The sequence below is a fragment of the Tiliqua scincoides genome, chromosome 10, assembly GCF_035046505.1.
Source record: "Tiliqua scincoides isolate rTilSci1 chromosome 10, rTilSci1.hap2, whole genome shotgun sequence".
NCBI classification, from domain to species: domain Eukaryota; kingdom Metazoa; phylum Chordata; class Lepidosauria; order Squamata; family Scincidae; genus Tiliqua; species Tiliqua scincoides.
The window spans coordinates 3,543,788-3,560,035 of record NC_089830.1 but is presented as its reverse complement, the minus strand read 5'-3'; the positions used below and the strand labels follow the sequence as shown (position 1 = coordinate 3,560,035).

Genomic DNA, 16,248 nt, shown 5'->3' with positions numbered 1-16,248 from the left:
GCGGAAGAGAGTTGGTTAGGATGCACTCGTCTTGCACAAAACCCCAGTGCACTGCCAGTTCCTTCTAGATGTGGCAGGTTCACGGGGGGCGGACGGGCGGACGGGACAGGTCAGTCTATTGGGAGCAAAGGAAAACGAGAAAGTTTGGCACCCAAACTGGTAAAAGAAAAGAAGAGAAGGGGAACATCAAAGGATGCAAGCAATAAGGATTTCTTTAGAAACATATTTTCTGCCTAACCCAATGTGTTTCGGCCAAATTGCCTTCAGTCAGAGGCAGTGGCGTAGCAGGTGGGGGGCTGCCCTGGGTGCCAGGCCGGAAGGGGGTGCCGTGTGAGGCCCAGCCACGATGGCAGTGGCAGGAGAAGCAGCAGCGTCACCAGCATGGTCACAGGTAAGCCCCACCTCCTCCTCCTGTTTTGGTGGCTTCTCAGTCTGGCTGCCGTGCCCCTTCCTCCTCCTTTGGAGGCTTGCTTGAGACATGGCCAGATGGAGAAGCTGCTGCGGCCTTCTCTTCTTCATGCTTGCAGAGCTCGAAGAGGAGGAGGCCTCCCTCTCCTTCTTCAGGAGTGTCATCACTGCCCCAGGTGCTGTGGACCCCAGCGACGCCACTGATCAGAGGCACAGACAGAAATGATGACCAGCCGGATATACACACACAATAAGCAACCTCTCTAGTTAGTAAAATTATAAACAGAATAAAAATAGTCAGGAATATAACCTCATTCTTGCAAAAAAAAAAAAAATCAATATTGTATATTAAACTAGCCACCAAACACTAAATAATAAAATCTTTTAATTAAGCTACACAAACACGGTCAGCAAAGAGTCAGTTTCTTTTTTTACAAACCTAAGAATCATAGCAACATAGAAGTATGCCAAGTAAAACTATACAATACAGAAATTAAATAGAGAATAATTTTATTCCCATTAGTACTAAGAATGTTAAAACAAAGCAAACCACTCTTGAAGTGGTTTAATCAAATAGTTTCAAAACTAAAGTGTCCATGTGCTTGGAGTTGTAAGAATTCGCTCTGTGGGTTTCAGGCTTACTTGCTTCTGCATCCTTAATGAGAACTAGAAACTTAAAAAAACATTAAAACGGGAAGCTCTGGATTCTGACCCCATTCTCTTCTCCAGGGTTGCTTTGCCAACTCTGCTGTTAACTCCCTGGTTTCTTTCTTGATCCAGTCTGTCCCCCACCCTTTGTAGTGCCTTTTCACACACTTCCTTCCCCCACCCCACCCCTTTTCACCCCTTTGAAGTGCCTTTTCACAGCTTTCTTTCCCAGTATTCTCAAGCTGCATCCTAACACTGGCTTCCTTGCAAGCTTCAGACAAGGGAAGGCAGAGACACCGGTCTGTTAAATTTCAATTTCCCGAGTCAACTCCAGGCCATTTATTAAAACGTGCGCACGCTCTGGCTGGGAGCCGAGGATTCACTAAGGGCTCCCTTTTGACACGGCGTTAACTTTATCAAGGCTCCAGTACAGGGCAGTGACAAATTGAGCATCCCTGCGGCCTGTCAGGGGCAGATTAATGCAACGGGCTAAATGGCCCTTACATGGCTAGGAGGCCAAACATTTCGCAGTCATTGGAAGAAGAGGCAGGAGCAGGCTTGCCCTGCCGAAGGTGGATGGCGACGCTCTCTCTTTCAGCAAAAAATGCACTATTCATTCTCCTCTCTGCCCCTGTGAGAGGCAAAGGGGGGGGGTTATTCCCCCATTTATTTGTAAAGAAGTCATGCATTGAGAACCTGGTTGGTTTTTTTTAGAGGGTCAAGAGAAATCTGTTGTACAAGGGTGTTTGCTTCCTGGACGATTCTGTCCTGGTCAAATGTGTCCTGGTCCATCTTGGTCATTGTGTCTGATTCTGTCCTGGTCATTGGCAGCCTGGACATTCACATCTGGTTTTTGTTTGTTTGTTTGTTTGTTTGTTTGTTTGTTTGTTTGTTTGTTTGTTTGTTTGTTTGTTTGTTTGTTTGTTTGTTTGTTTGTTTGCATCCTGGTCATTTGCATCCTTTTATAACTGGGCCACAAACATTATAACTGGGCTACAAACCCCATGTGATAAATCCTAAGCTTCTTATCTCAGCCTTAACCCTGACTACATTTGACCAGAACACAGCTGCCCAGGACACAGTGGTCTTGTCACTGAAATCTAAATGGATACTCTAGCCCAGGGGTGCTCACACTTTTTTGGCTCGAGAGCTACTTTGAAACCCAGCAAGGCCCAGAGATCTACCAGAGGTTTTTTTACAATGTTCGCGCCATCATAACATATAACATTTATGTGTACAATGTATGTTGGTGTACCTTGAGCCCCACTGAGTATAACAGGACTTACTCCTGAGTAGACATGCCTAGGATTAGGCTGTGAGGCTGCAATCCTAGCCACACTTACCTGGGAGTAAGCCCCATTGAGTACAATGGGCCTTACTCCCGGCGTTTCCTCCCAGAGGCACCTGAAAGGGGGGGTCGGCACTCCGAGATCTACTCATTTTGCCTGGCGATCTACCAGTAGATCGCGATCCACCTATTGAGCACCCCTGCTCTAGCCAGTCGGACACAGCTCATAAAGGACTGATCAGTCCAACAGCAGTGCTTGGGTCAATCAAAACAAAGGGGCTATTTGGTGGCCACTGTCAGCCTCTCTGCCTTTGCTGGACCCTGGACTTCTTCTCCCTGGGACCAGATTTCTTTGTTTCTGAATCATCACCTAGTGCCTACGTGACACCACAGAAATCTCATGTCTTGGTGTGCATGAGGTCCATGGTCCAGTTATTCCTGTATCCCAGCGGTTCACAAACTTTTTAGCACCGGGACCCACCTAGTTTTACAAGGCTTAAAAAAAACTTGCTCAAGCCCTGTTTCTACCCTTTTTACTCTGGTGGGGGGGGGGCACCTTCAACCATTTGTTGAGCTCCATATTCATTGGAGCAGGATGGTTTTGGTGGCCTTGTATTCCCCTTTGCCTGGCCTACAACAGGAACCAAGGCATGTTTGCCTACTGATAAGAAAATATGCACATGTGGCTTAGTTTCACTTTCCATAGGGCTCAATACATTTTCCTTGTCAGCTTGGACTTACTTCTTGAGTTTTTTTCAGGAAGGGGGCCTACATTTATCGGATCGTGGCCATTCCTGTGGTGTGGCGTTCCTCTTGGCTTGCCCTTCAAAACAGACTGAGGCACATTCTCCAGCTACTGAGTAAATGTGCATGTGCAGCTCAGTTTCATTTTCCATAGAGCTCAATACATTTTCCTTGCTAGCTATCTGCGTGTCGGTTTCGTGACCCACCAAGAATCGGATTGCAACCCATTGGTGGGTCCTGAACCACAGTTTGGGAAACACTGCACTAGCTGACCCAAGGCCCAATCCTATCCAACTTTCCAGCACCAGTGCAGCTGCAGTGCAGCCCCAAGGTATTATTGGCAACCTTCAGTCTCGAAAGACTATGGTATCGCGCTCTGAAAGGTGGTTCTGGCACAGTGTCTAGTGTGGCTGAAAAGGCCAATCCGGGAGTGACAATCCCTTCCACACCGGGAGCAAGTGCAGTCTGTCCCTGGTCTGTCTCCCTGGCTATGGGCCTTCCTTCTTTGCCTCTTAGCCTCAGACTGTTGGCCAAGTGTCTCTTCCAACTGGGAAAGGCCATGCTGCACAGCCTGCCTCCAAGCGGGCCGCTCAGAGGCCAGGGTTTCCCACTTGTTGAGGTCCACTCCTAAGGCTTTCAGATCCCTCTTGCAGATGTCCTTGTATCGCAGCTGTGGTCTACCTGTAGGGCGCTTTCCTTGCACGAGTTCTCCATAGAGGAGATCCTTTGGGATCCGGCCATCATCCATTCTCACGACATGACCGAGCCAATGCAGGCGTCTCTGTTTCAGCAGTGAATACATGCTAGGGATTCCAGCACGTTCCAGGACTGTGTTGTTTGGAACTTTGTCCTGCCAGGTGATGCCGAGGATGCGTCGGAGGCAGCGCATGTGGAAAGCGCTCAGTTTCCTCTCCTGTTGTGAGCGAAGAGTCCATGACTCGCTGCAGTACAGAAGTGTACTCAGGACGCAAGCTCTGTAGACCTGGATCTTGGTATGTTCCGTCAGCTTCTTGTTGGACCAGACTCTCTTTGTGAGTCTGGAAAACGTGGTAGCTGCTTTACCGATGCGCTTGTTTAGCCCCAAGGTAAGGGAACAAATATTCCCATATGTTGAGGTGGTCTCCGAGAATGCCACCCCACCACAGGATGCAGTGCACACCCCATTGGCACAGCTGCACCACCACAGGAAAATTGGATAGGATTGGGCCCCCAGTCTTTTCCATATCCTCTAAAAGGGCAGGGTGACAAGCCCAACATTTTTTCCTGCTGGGCACGCACTTTCTCTGTCTGTCTCTCCAAACAGAAAACTAGTGATTGGTTTGTCAGTTACAACATCAGGTGCCTGCGAGCTCAAGAATCCCAATGCTTGCATTTTCTGTTGTGGTTCCTGGTTTATTTTTGAAAAAGAGAGAAGAAGGGGGGCAGCCCAAAGGAAAAGAAGCTACTGGCTTCTACATCTGCATGCCGCTACAGAACAACAGACTTAAATACATATTTCATGGCTGCAAGGATGTAACTTGCTCCAGTCATCACTCACTGAAAATACATAGTTTCCAGGAGGTGAGACAAAAATGGCAATGGGGCCTTTCTTTGTCCAAAGAGATAAGGTGGCCTTCCTGCCCACGCATCCCAGGGCATGATTCTTGGCTTTTCTGCCCACAACCAGGACCAGTGGAAGAGCCAAAGAACAATCCGGGACAAACTAGGGAACCTATGCAGAGCCCCTTGCAGACATCTTCCCAGCTTGTCCACTTCAAAGCCATTTTTCACATTCTGAAAATACAGATCATTTTAGCCTGGGTCCATCTGGCTTCTCAAATAGCCTGTCTCTTTGATAAATAACGTAGATTAAATTAGACAAGACAAACAAATAGGTTTTTTGCTTTCCTCACGCCTGTCACCCCCTTCTCCGCCTCTGCCCCCTCACTCTCTCAGGGAAAAACAGCATATAATTCAGCAAACGCCTCCAGCCCCCTGAGGATCCGTGGCTGCAGCAGGGAGAGAGAGTGATGATTAGGAACGTGTCTGTAATGTTAACCTTTCACATGGACTGTTGGCCGAGGCTGCCCTTTAACTCCACTTAATTTCCTTCGGCAGCTAACAAGGGCAGCAGGTTAACAGCTCTGACTTTCTGCGGTCCCATTACCCAAAAATGATGCTTTGTAGCATCTCCAGTTCTTGCAGTGTCTTGCCTGCCGTTTATGCAGCTGTGAGCCAAGGGCCTCAATGTATTCACTGCAAGCAGAAAGCTAGCACAGCAAGGAGCAGTCAAGATTAAAATCTCTGTGAGACTGACAGGTCTCTGTGAGGTGACAGGTTTTGGTACTCCCAGCTTGCAGCCTGAAGTGAAAACACCTCACTCTGTTGCCTCCTTCTCTTCCACATACAGATCAAGCCTCAAACTCATCCAACCCCTAATTATGTTCCCCACGCCAGCAAGTCAGATCCTCCTGGAAGCCCATAAACACGGCAAAAAGGCTGCAGCCCTCCTGCATTGTTTCACTCAAGCATCTGATAGATCAGGGGTGCTCACACTTTTTTGGCTCGAGAGCTACTGTGAAACCCAGCAAGGCCCGGAGATCTACCAGGGGGGAAGGAAGCGTCTGACAGACACCCCCTTTAATGTACGGAGCCCCTGCTGGAGTCTAGTCAGTTTCGTCAGTTTTGTTGCTGCATGCCTGAAGAGCAGCTAAAGTGTCAGTTTCAATGTCCGTTTAGTGTCAGCTAAATATGTCAGTTTCGTCACTAGACGAAACTGACATATTAACAGTTTGGAGAGACAGGGCTCCGCGATCTACTCATTTTGCCTCGCGATCTACCGGTAGATCGCGATCCACCTATTGAGCACCCCTGTGATAGATAATGGACCTCTGCATATGGAGGTTCTATTTTGCTATCATAGCTAATAGTTGTTGATAGACACCCATATCGAGCTGAGGTATGTCTTAAACCCAGGCAAGGGGGTTACAGATTGGGAGATACCAGGAGACAGCAGCAACCAGAGAAGACTCTTCCTTACTGGAGGGAATTTATGTGGGGTACACACCATATTTCTGTAAACAGCAAGTGTCTCTGGGGACAGAGGGGCTCGGAAAAGTGGTACCATTGGGGGGGGGGATGTTGAAGATTTCTGCACTATGCAAGACTTCTCTCTACCGCACCTGTTAAAATGGTGGATATTTTACTAGTAGCAGATTGTCATGAATATGTACAGTTTAGGCCTTATTTTTTATTGTTGGCATCCTTCAGTCTAGGAAGACTATGGTGTCACGCTCTGAATGGTGGTTCTGGAACAGAGTGTCCTCTCCAGTGCGTGAAGCCTGGGTAAAGTAGGTATGGAGGATAGGCTGTTACCCATGCAGCAAATCCCCCCTCTCCACGTCGCTGAAATGGTCCAATGGAAAGGCAGAAGCCAATACGGTTGGTTCCAGCGGCGTCGCAGGAGTTGCCAGAACGTGACTGTTTTCAGCCATGAACTGCCTCAGGGACTCCGGCTCCGGATTTTGCCTCGAGGTTGACTCCTGAAGCCTTTTCCATAACTGGATGTAGCCACAAGGCAGTGGAGGTTTGGGATCAGAGTTTTCCTTCTCTCAGATGAGCTGCCTTCCCAGGCTGACGAGTCCCATCTACCCATCTACCCAGTCGCCTCTTTCCACAAGTACAGCCAAACTGAGGGCCTATTCTTATCCCCAGCCCCCAGGGGAAAGTTTCCCCCAGGGAAACCCTAAGGGGAAAGACCTAGTAACATGTAAAGCCTGAACCAAGCTAAAACAGTAACACAGAACTGGCTTGCAGTTCCTAGCTGCTAGGAATTTACAACTCAATGGAAGGTGATAATGTAGCACCTAGGCAGCCAGAAAGACGCCCATCAAGAATGGAATGCAGCTGTAGATCTCCAGGGGGGAGGGAAGAGCTGAGAGGGCGAGCTTCCAGCCCCACTTCCATAGGACAGGGTCTTTGTTCCTTGACTCTTGGTGAGATAGGTGGTGGGTGCACATCCTGCCCCGCCAGGACCAGGTGGCCTCATAGGTAACTGAGGATCTACAAAAGAAGCTGACCCAGGTGAGAGTTAGGAATTAATAGAGATAGCCAGTTAGCTTTGTTGTTTTATGCTGATATGTTTCCTAGAAGTTTTTATGCCTGTAGCATTTGCTGCCCTTTGTAACTTTTTGTAACCCTATGTACTTAATAAAGTAAAAATCTTTTTAACATGTTGGTTCATTGTCTGTTGGGGACAAAGGTTCAGAATCCTGCCTAGCCATTCAGCAAGCTACCAAATCCTCATTGTGGACTAGTAACTTGAGGACTGAGACTTTAAGTAAAGAAAGTGCTCAGTGCCTACAAGGGATATAGTTAAGCCTAGAGGGTCTCAGTATCCCTGGACTGAGACACTGGCTCTTACAGGGTGGTGGCAGTACTACCGAACAGGGCTCTTTGAGGGCTCTAGGGTTCAGAACCAACAACTCTGAGCACCCCAAAACCCTGGGAGTGAGACCAAGTATACAACACAGATAAAGAGCTCTTTCCTATGTCCTGGCTAATATTGATTATGTCACTTCAGATTCTAATTCTAAAAAGTGGGTCCTGGTGCTAAAGTTTGAGAACCACTGTTTTAGTTAATAAAGATATCCAATCAAACCACTGAATATTTAACATTTGTAGATTGCTGTTTCTGAGAATTTATTTAAAAATTTATACACAGCTTTTCTGGTATTCAAAGCATTTCACATGTATTGTCTAGAGATGTTGTCCTGACTGCAACTCTGTTTGCTCAGGAATATTATTACACCCATATTGCTGATGGGAAAGACTGAGGCTGAGAGTGGGCAACTTGCCTAAATCCACTGAGTTTGTGGCAGAGGCAAAATTGGAATGGGGAGGTCCCAATTCACACCTCCGGGTCCAATCCTATCCAACTTTCCAGCACTAATGCAACCATGACAACAGGGTGCGTGTTGCATCTTGTGAGGTGGGGGGACAATCATGGAGGCCTCCTCAAGGTGTGGGAACGTTTGTTTCCTTCCCTTAGGGCTGCATCGGCACTGGAAAGCTGGATAGAATTGGGACCTCGGTTTCTCAGCCACTGCACAACACTCGAGAAGTTTGCATTTGGGTGCACTTTAAAAAAAAAAAGATACAGCAAAGAAACTCCCACCAGGAGTTTCCCAGTTTCTCTGCAAGCCCAAACAGGCACATCCTACCTGGAAGCTCCTGAACCTGTGTAGGTCAAGAGGCTGCAAGGGTCCTTCCATTAAAAGACAGACTGATCTGTCAGTTGTGGGGGAGGGATGCTTCCTTGCCAAGGAGAGAACTGCCATTCAGGTCAAAGCAGAGGCCCTACCAACTGCCTTGAGCCCTGAGGCTCAATTTTCAGGCTGCCATCCTGTGCACTTTTAATCTGAATGTTCATAAGAACATAAGAACAGCCCCACTGGATCAGGCCATAGGCCCATCTAGTCCAGCTTCCTGTATCTCACAGCGGCCCACCAAATGCCCAGGGAGCACACCAGATCACAAGAGACCTGCAAGGCTTCCTGAGAATTGTAGTTAAGAACATAAGAACAGCCCCACTGGATCAGGCCATAGGCCCATCTAGTCCAGCTTCCTGTCTCTCACAGTGGCCCACCAAATGCCCCAGGGAGCGCACCAGATAACAAGAGACCTGCAAGGCTTCCTGGGAATTGTAGTTAAGAACATAAGAACAGCCCCACTGGATCAGGCCTTAGGCCCATCTAGTCCAGCTTCCTGTATCTCACAGGGGCCCACCAAATGCCCCAGGGAGCACACCAGATAACAAGAGACCTGCATCCTGGTGCCCTCCCTTGCATCTGGCATTCTGACATAGCCCATTTCTAAAATCAGGAGGTTGCACATACACATCATGGCTTGTACCCCGTAATGGATTTTTCCTCCAGAAACTTGTCCAATCCCTTTTTAAAGGTGTCCAGGCTAGACGCCAGCACCACATCCTGTGGCAAGGAGTTCCACAGACCGACCACACGCTGAGTAAAGAAATATTTTCTTTTGTCTGTTCCAACTCTCCCAACACTCAATTTGAGTGGATGTCCCCTGGTTCTGGTGTTATGTGAGAGTGTAAAGAGCATCTCCCTATCCACTCTGTCCATCATCGTAGCTTACTTCTGAGAAAACATCCCTATGCTTGAATCCCTATGCTTGCACTGTCAGTGTGTGTAGGGGGACAGGCTACAGCTGCGCAGGAAAGAGTAAGATAAGAAATTCTTCCCAGTCCACAGCCATCCAGCCCAATCAGTTCTTACTGCAACACTAATAGTACCAGCCAGGAAAGCCTGAGATTATACATCACAGGTGGGACTCTGTCATGACACACAAAGAGCTGTGTGCTGGCAGTCGTTCTTTGGGGAAGGGAATGAGACGCTGCAGGAACAGACGTGTGCAAACTCCACAGAACCAATTATTGGGAAAAGAAATCTTAGGAGAAAACAAAATGCTTAACAGATGAGCCTCAGAAGGTTCACCCCATCGGGGTGGGTGGCCTTTTCTAAATAGGGGGTGATGGTAAAAACATGGGGGGGCAAATAGTGGTTAAAGAGCTGCAGAGCAGGTGGGGCGCACTGATGAGATCAGAGAGAGGGGATGCAATCGTGGAAGGGGAGAGATTAGGAAGGGACCCCTACAGAGAACAAGAAGGGGTGGGGGAAACTGTCTCTGGCCGCAGGGGGTTGCGAAGGAAGGCAGAGCATGGTGTGGGAGTATACGGGGAGCAGGGAATCCAGAAGTCTTCAACGATTGTAAGACACCAGTGTAAAATTTTGGAACGTCACTTTATTTACAGCTGGGTATTGGGTGGGGGGAGAAAACTTGCTTGTGGTCAGTTGCTGTTTCTTCTTTCTTGGGCGGGATGTTGCTGGGATGTTTTCTTCCTGCCTGGAGAAAAGAGGGGAGTGAGTTTGGAAGCAGGACAGCCCCCCCCTTCACACTGACCTCCAACACACTCTGACACACTCACCTCAGAGATTTTTATAGATTATTATGAACAAAAAGTAGATGGTAATGACCGAGGGTCACAAGACAGTCCTGAAAGGGAGGGACAGTTTTAGTTCGGGGGTCATCACGCCATCACCACATCCTGTGGCAAGGAGTTCCACAGACCAACCACACGCTGAGTAAAGAAATATTTTCTTTTGTCTGTTCTAACTCTCCCAACACTCAATTTTAGTGGATGTTCCCTGGTTCTGGTGTTATGTGAGATGGTCCTCAGCAGTCAAGAGTGGTGCTTGGTTCAGCACCACTGGATCCAGCCCCACTGGATCAGGCCATAGGCCCATCTAGTCCAGCTTCCTGTATCTCACAGAGACCCCACCAAATGCCCCAGGGAGCACACCTGATAACAAGAGACCTGCATCCTGGTGCCCTCGCTTGCATCTGGCATTCTGACATAGCCCATTTCTAAAATCAGGAGGTTGCACATACACAGCATGGCTTGTAACCCATAATGGATTTTTCCTCCAGAAACTTGTCCAATCCCCTTTTAAAGGCGTCCAGGCTAGACGCCATCACCACATCCTGTGGCAAGGAGTTCCACAGACCAACCACATGCTAAGTAAAGAAATATTTTGTGAACTTGGAGCCCCACAAAAGTTTCCAGTTGGACCCAGCAGCTCTGGCTGTATAGAATGGTTTAAACGATCATTTAAGTTAACAGCATTGATGTGGAGTCTGAATCCACCAGTCGAGGTTTAACAGACTCCACAGTAAGAAATTTTCTTTTTCATTCCTTTTCCTTCTCTGAGAGGAAGTTTGTAGCCCTTGGGCATACAATAATATTCTTGAAAGTGTGAGGGAAATGCCTAGCAAAAAAAAAAAAAATGTCAGATACCAGAAGCATTACTAAATAAAGATTCTTCTGGTTAGATGCTGGGGCTTTGGTGACCTGAGGCTGCATCAGCCTGTGTCTAGCAGAGGCACCAGAAAAGAACTAAAAACTTGGACTTGCGCAAAATCAGTTGTGCAAATGTGCATCATGTATGCTAGTTGCAGAGTTCCATTAGCTCAGTGCAGAGTTTGCTGTCTTCTGTGTGCAGAGTTCACACAGTTGTACTATTCTCTATGCACCCACCCAGAAAGTCTCTAGTAAGTAGCAGAGCAATTGAAATGTGGAAGTATTTTAAATTAAGAGACTGAAAAGCAGAAAAGCCTGCTGTCGAATAATTTTTTTTTTACAAAAAAAGCACTGGCAAAGGCACTTTGTTTGTGCTCAGGGGTGATATATACACATTTCTTATATACACATTTACAGATCTTCTTGGAGCAAGAAAAAGTAACATTCTGAGGTCATGGGGCTTTTGGCAAACAAAATGGCTAACTTTTCAGTTACCGCTAATCATTTAATAAAAAGGCAATCACGGATCTACTTTCATTCTCATTTCTTGGATATTCTAACCCGTCTCTTGTCTGACCAGCCCGTCACTGCCCCCCAGTGGCTGTAAACAGAACCAGGACTTGAGCAAAAGCAAGACACAACAGCTCCTCAGGGCACCAAGATACTGAGTGCCCTAATTAGAAGAGTTAGGAACAAGTCCAGAGGTTTCCTGTGAAACATTTTCACAGAGTATAATCTAATCCAGTTTTTAAAACCACCTGTTTATTATGGAGTATCACATTCTTTATAGACACCAAATACACCAATCATCTCTTACACAAAGCACACGTTTATGTTTACGGAATAAATTTACACTCTGAGATGACAGTCTTGAGATCTTGGAGGAATAAATTCAGAGGATGTTACAGACCAACCAGAATGTGACCGTACTGTATCTTTGGTGTTGCGCATTCAAAATGTAGCCAGAAGCAGACTGCAGAATCCCAGTTGTCTTCTAGACATCAAATTCTGCCTCAGAGTTGAACATAGCTGTAAACAAGGTCCTCTCTCCAGATCTGTTTTTCCATTTAAAAAGCTTTAGAGTGTACAAATACACTTATGAAGCACTGAAAGGGAACAGGTGCGATTGAAAATGACTTGCCCCTTTTTCCATTTTGTTCCTGCTGACACAGTTCCAAGTTTTGTTAAAGGGGCGTGGGGGGGGGATGGAAAAAAGGGTGTGGGGAGCATGTAACCAGTCCTAAAACTACAAGACAACCTTTCACAAACTTAAAACAAAACTTGATTCAAATATAATCTGGAACTTTCTGAGACGTATCATCAGGGTGATGTCTTCATCCACTGAGGAAGTGCTGGGCACAGAGAAAACAAAGTAAATCGTTTCAGCCTTGGCAGTGGTATGAGTTCAGATGCATGGGAAGCCATGAATGCTAGCTCCCTCGACCCAGAACACCATCACGACTTTTGGGGACTGCGACACAGATCAAGGAGCTGAAGACCCATACAGAGAAGTGCAGATTCAACCAGGAGCTGCATCCAGTAGGTTAGAGCACCCCTTTTCCTGCTTTCCCATTTGCATCTGAGGGCAGGAGGCAAAACAAATTGTCACAGCTCCCAACACACAAGATGGCCATGACCCAAATGGCAACGGAAGACTGCAGACTAGAAACACAGGCACAGACTCTTCTGGGCCTTGTAGCGGAACACTGGATGATTGGCAGCAGCCGGGACAGGGCAGGGCACGAACACAGCGACGACAGGTCCCCCCTACCCAACTGCACGTGGCTTTATCTCTCCAAGAATTGGAAAATGCTCCGTGTCTCTTGAGCCACAGCACCATCGAGCCGCAGCCGTTTGGGAGAAGGCGTCATAGTGCTGGCAAGAGCTCTTTTCTTTGCCTGCAAGGAAAAGGAAGACATCATTCATCGTTCAGAATTCATGCAGTACTTTCAGGTAGAGCTCACAAGGCAGCTTGAACAAGACATGAAGGCTGCAGTAATCAATTAAGACCCACAGTCAAAAGCAAAGACCATTTAAGAACCAGGTAGAACCGTCAAAACTGAACTATATTTAAAAGCCCCCCCAGCCCCCTTCACCTGGGCCCTGCTCAAGACCTCCAAATGCCTCCCTCCCACTTCCGTAGCATCACCCCTGCATCCCATCTCCACCATTGCTCCACCTGCTTCCTGGATCTGAAAAGGAGGGAGCACAGCAGCAGTGTGAAGTGTGGAGGAGGAGAGGGGTGGACTAGAGCATTTCCAAGCTTTTCCCAGCCTTGTTACTTGAGATCATTTAATTCAGTGTTCATCAACCTGTGGGTCATGACCCTAATGGGGCAGCAAAGCCTCATTTAGGGGGTTGCGGTAACCTTTCAAACCCAAGAGATAGCTTGGATTCAATCCAATAATGGTCCTGTCTTCTCAAAATAGAGTTCTTTACATAGTCCTGAACAGCCTCTGCTCACCATCTTGCCCTACAAGCCCCTAAGGTCAATCCTGCTCAGGCTGCTACCTTACAGGGTTGTGGTGAAGGCACAACGGGATGGGCAGGGGGAGTAGGTGAGTGGATTGGGTCCTGAGAGGGAGGCAGGATCATCAAGAGGTCCCTACTCTTTGAAAAGGTCAACAGGCATGTGGATGCTGGAGAACCCGTGGACATTATATATCTGGACTTTCAGAAGGCGTTTGACACAGTCCCTCACCAAAGGCTACTGAAAAAACTCCACAGTCAGGGAATTAGAGGACAGGTCCTCTCGTGGATTGAGAACTGGTTGGAGGCCAGGAAGCAGAGAGTGGGTGTCAATGGGCAATTTTCACAATGGAGAGAGGTGAAAAGCGGTGTGCCCCAAGGATCTGTCCTGGGACCGGTGCTTTTCAACCTCTTCATAAATGACCTGGAGACAGGGTTGAGCAGTGAAGTGGCAAAGTTTGCAGACGACACCAAACTTTTCCGAGTGGTAAAGACCAGAAGTGATTGTGAGGAGCTCCAGAAGGATCTCTCCAGACTGGCAGAATGGGCAGCAAAATGGCAGATGCGCTTCAATGTCAGTAAGTGTAAAGTCATGCACATTGGGGCAAAAAATCAAAACTTTAGATATAGGCTGATGGGTTCTGAGCTGTCTGTGACAGATCAGGAGAGAGATCTTGGGGTGGTGGTGGACAGGTCGATGAAAGTGTCGACCCAATGTGCGGCGGCAGTGAAGAAGGCCAATTCTATGCTTGGGATCATTAGGAAGGGTATTGAGAACAAAACGGTTAGTATTATAATGCCGTTGTACAAATCGATGGTAAGGCCACACCTGGAGTATTGTGTCCAGTTCTGGTCGCCGCATCTCAAAAAAGACATAGTGGAAATGGAAAAGGTGCAAAAGAGAGCGACTAAGATGATTACGGGGCTGGGGCAGCTTCCTTATGAGGAAAGGCTACGGCGTTTGGGCCTCTTCAGCCTAGAAAAGAGACGCTTGAGGGGGGACATGATTGAGACATACAAAATTATGCAGGGGATGGACAGAGTGGATAGGGAGATGCTCTTTACACTCTCACATAATACCAGAACCAGGGGACATCCACTAAAATTGAGTGTTGGGCGGGTTAGGACAGACAAAAGAAAATATTTCTTTACTCAGCGCGTGGTCGGTCTGTGGAACTCCTTGCCACAGGATGTGGTGCTGGCGTCTAGCCTAGACGCCTTTAAAAGGGGATTGGATGAGTTTCTGGAGGAAAAATCCATTATGGGGTACAAGCCATGATGTGTATGCGCAACCTCCTGATTTTAGGAATGGGTTAAGTCAGAATGCCAGATGTAGGGGAGAGCACCAGGATGAGGTCTCTTGTTATCTGGTGTGCTCCCTGGGGCATTTGGTGGGCCGCTGTGAGATACAGGAAGCTGGACTAGATGGGCCTATGGCCTGATCCAGTGGGGCTGTTCTTATGTTCTTATGTTCTTATGTACTCTCATACTTTATTTATTGGGGTCATGCCACACAAAAAAAGGTTGAAAACCACTGCTTTAATTCACGTGCTTGATATAATAATAATAATAACAACTTTATTTATACCCCGCCCTTCTCCCCAAAGGGACCCAAGGTGGCTTACAATAGGTTAAAAGCAGACTAAAACATAATTTAACAAACAGATAAGAACATATTAACACATTGACAGATATCATAAAAAACAGTAGTCAGATAAAAAGTCAGGTAAAAAGAGCATAGAGCAGCAGATCATAAAGGAATCAGGCCTGTAAAAACATACTAAAAGATGTAGAAAAGATGTTTAAAAGGCCAGGAACTCAGAAGGCTTGTTTAAATAGAAGGGTCTTCTGCCTCCGATGCATCCTCGGCATCACCTGGCAGGACAAAGTTCCAAACAACACAGTCCTGGAACGTGCTGGAATCCCTAGCATGTATGCACTGCTGAAACAGAGACGCCTGCGTTGGCTCGGTCATGTCGTGAGAATGGATGATGGCCGGATCCCAAAGGATCTCCTCTATGGAGAACTCGTGCAAGGAAAGCACCCTACAGGCAGACCACAGCTGCAATACAAGGACATCTGCAAGAGGGATCTGAAGGCCTTAGGAGTGGACCTCAACAGGTGGGAATCCCTGGCCTCTGAGCGGCCTGCTTGGAGGCAGGCTGTGCAGCATGGCCTTTCCCAGTTTGAAGAGACACTTGGCCAACAGTCTGAGGCTAAGAGGCAAAGAAGGAAGGCCCATAGCCAGGGAGACAGACCAGGGACAGACTGCACTTGCTCCCGGTGTGGAAGGGATTGTCACTCCCGAATTGGCCTTTTCAGCCACACTAGACGCTGTTCCAGAACAACCATTCAGAGCACGATACCAGAGTCTTTCATGACTGAAGGCTGCCAACTATTTAAGGGATATCATATGTGGAAAAGTACAGCAACACCTTGTACTTTTGTCTGGTTAGGGACCAGAGCGTGGATGAAAGTCAAAAGCTGATGAATATCAACGCACAGCTTTATTGAGCTTGCAGATTTATTTCTGCCAGCAAAAAATGTAAATAACTATAAAACACATGTGAATACATGCAAAAACTAAATAAACAAAGAAAAATAAACATAAGAATGTCAATGAACATCATGGGAGGTTGGATGAAGTTGGACCAAAGAGGAAAGGACATGGATGAAATTTGAAATGTGCCTATATTTGAAAACTGCAGAAAGAGCAAAGTAATGAAAGTCAAGGTATTGCTGTATATAGAGAAAGAGTGCACTTTGCCAATCAGCTATGGCCATCAGGAGGGGTCTTCACCTATACGCAAACCAGAGGCCCTCTACTCCA

General features: G+C 47.3%; 1 protein-coding gene across 1 annotated transcript in view; it reads right to left on the bottom strand.

Moving 5' to 3' along the window:
• Nucleotides 1-11,716: 11,716 nt before the first annotated feature.
• The window catches only part of CLSPN (claspin), a 35,099-nt gene continuing 30,567 nt past the window's right edge, over nucleotides 11,717-16,248 (bottom strand). Inside the window, exon 25 of the mRNA XM_066638736.1 lies at nucleotides 11,717-12,847. Coding sequence (XP_066494833.1) covers nucleotides 12,737-12,847 — 111 coding nt within the window. The 3' untranslated portion in view covers nucleotides 11,717-12,736. The remainder of the gene's footprint in view (nucleotides 12,848-16,248) is intronic.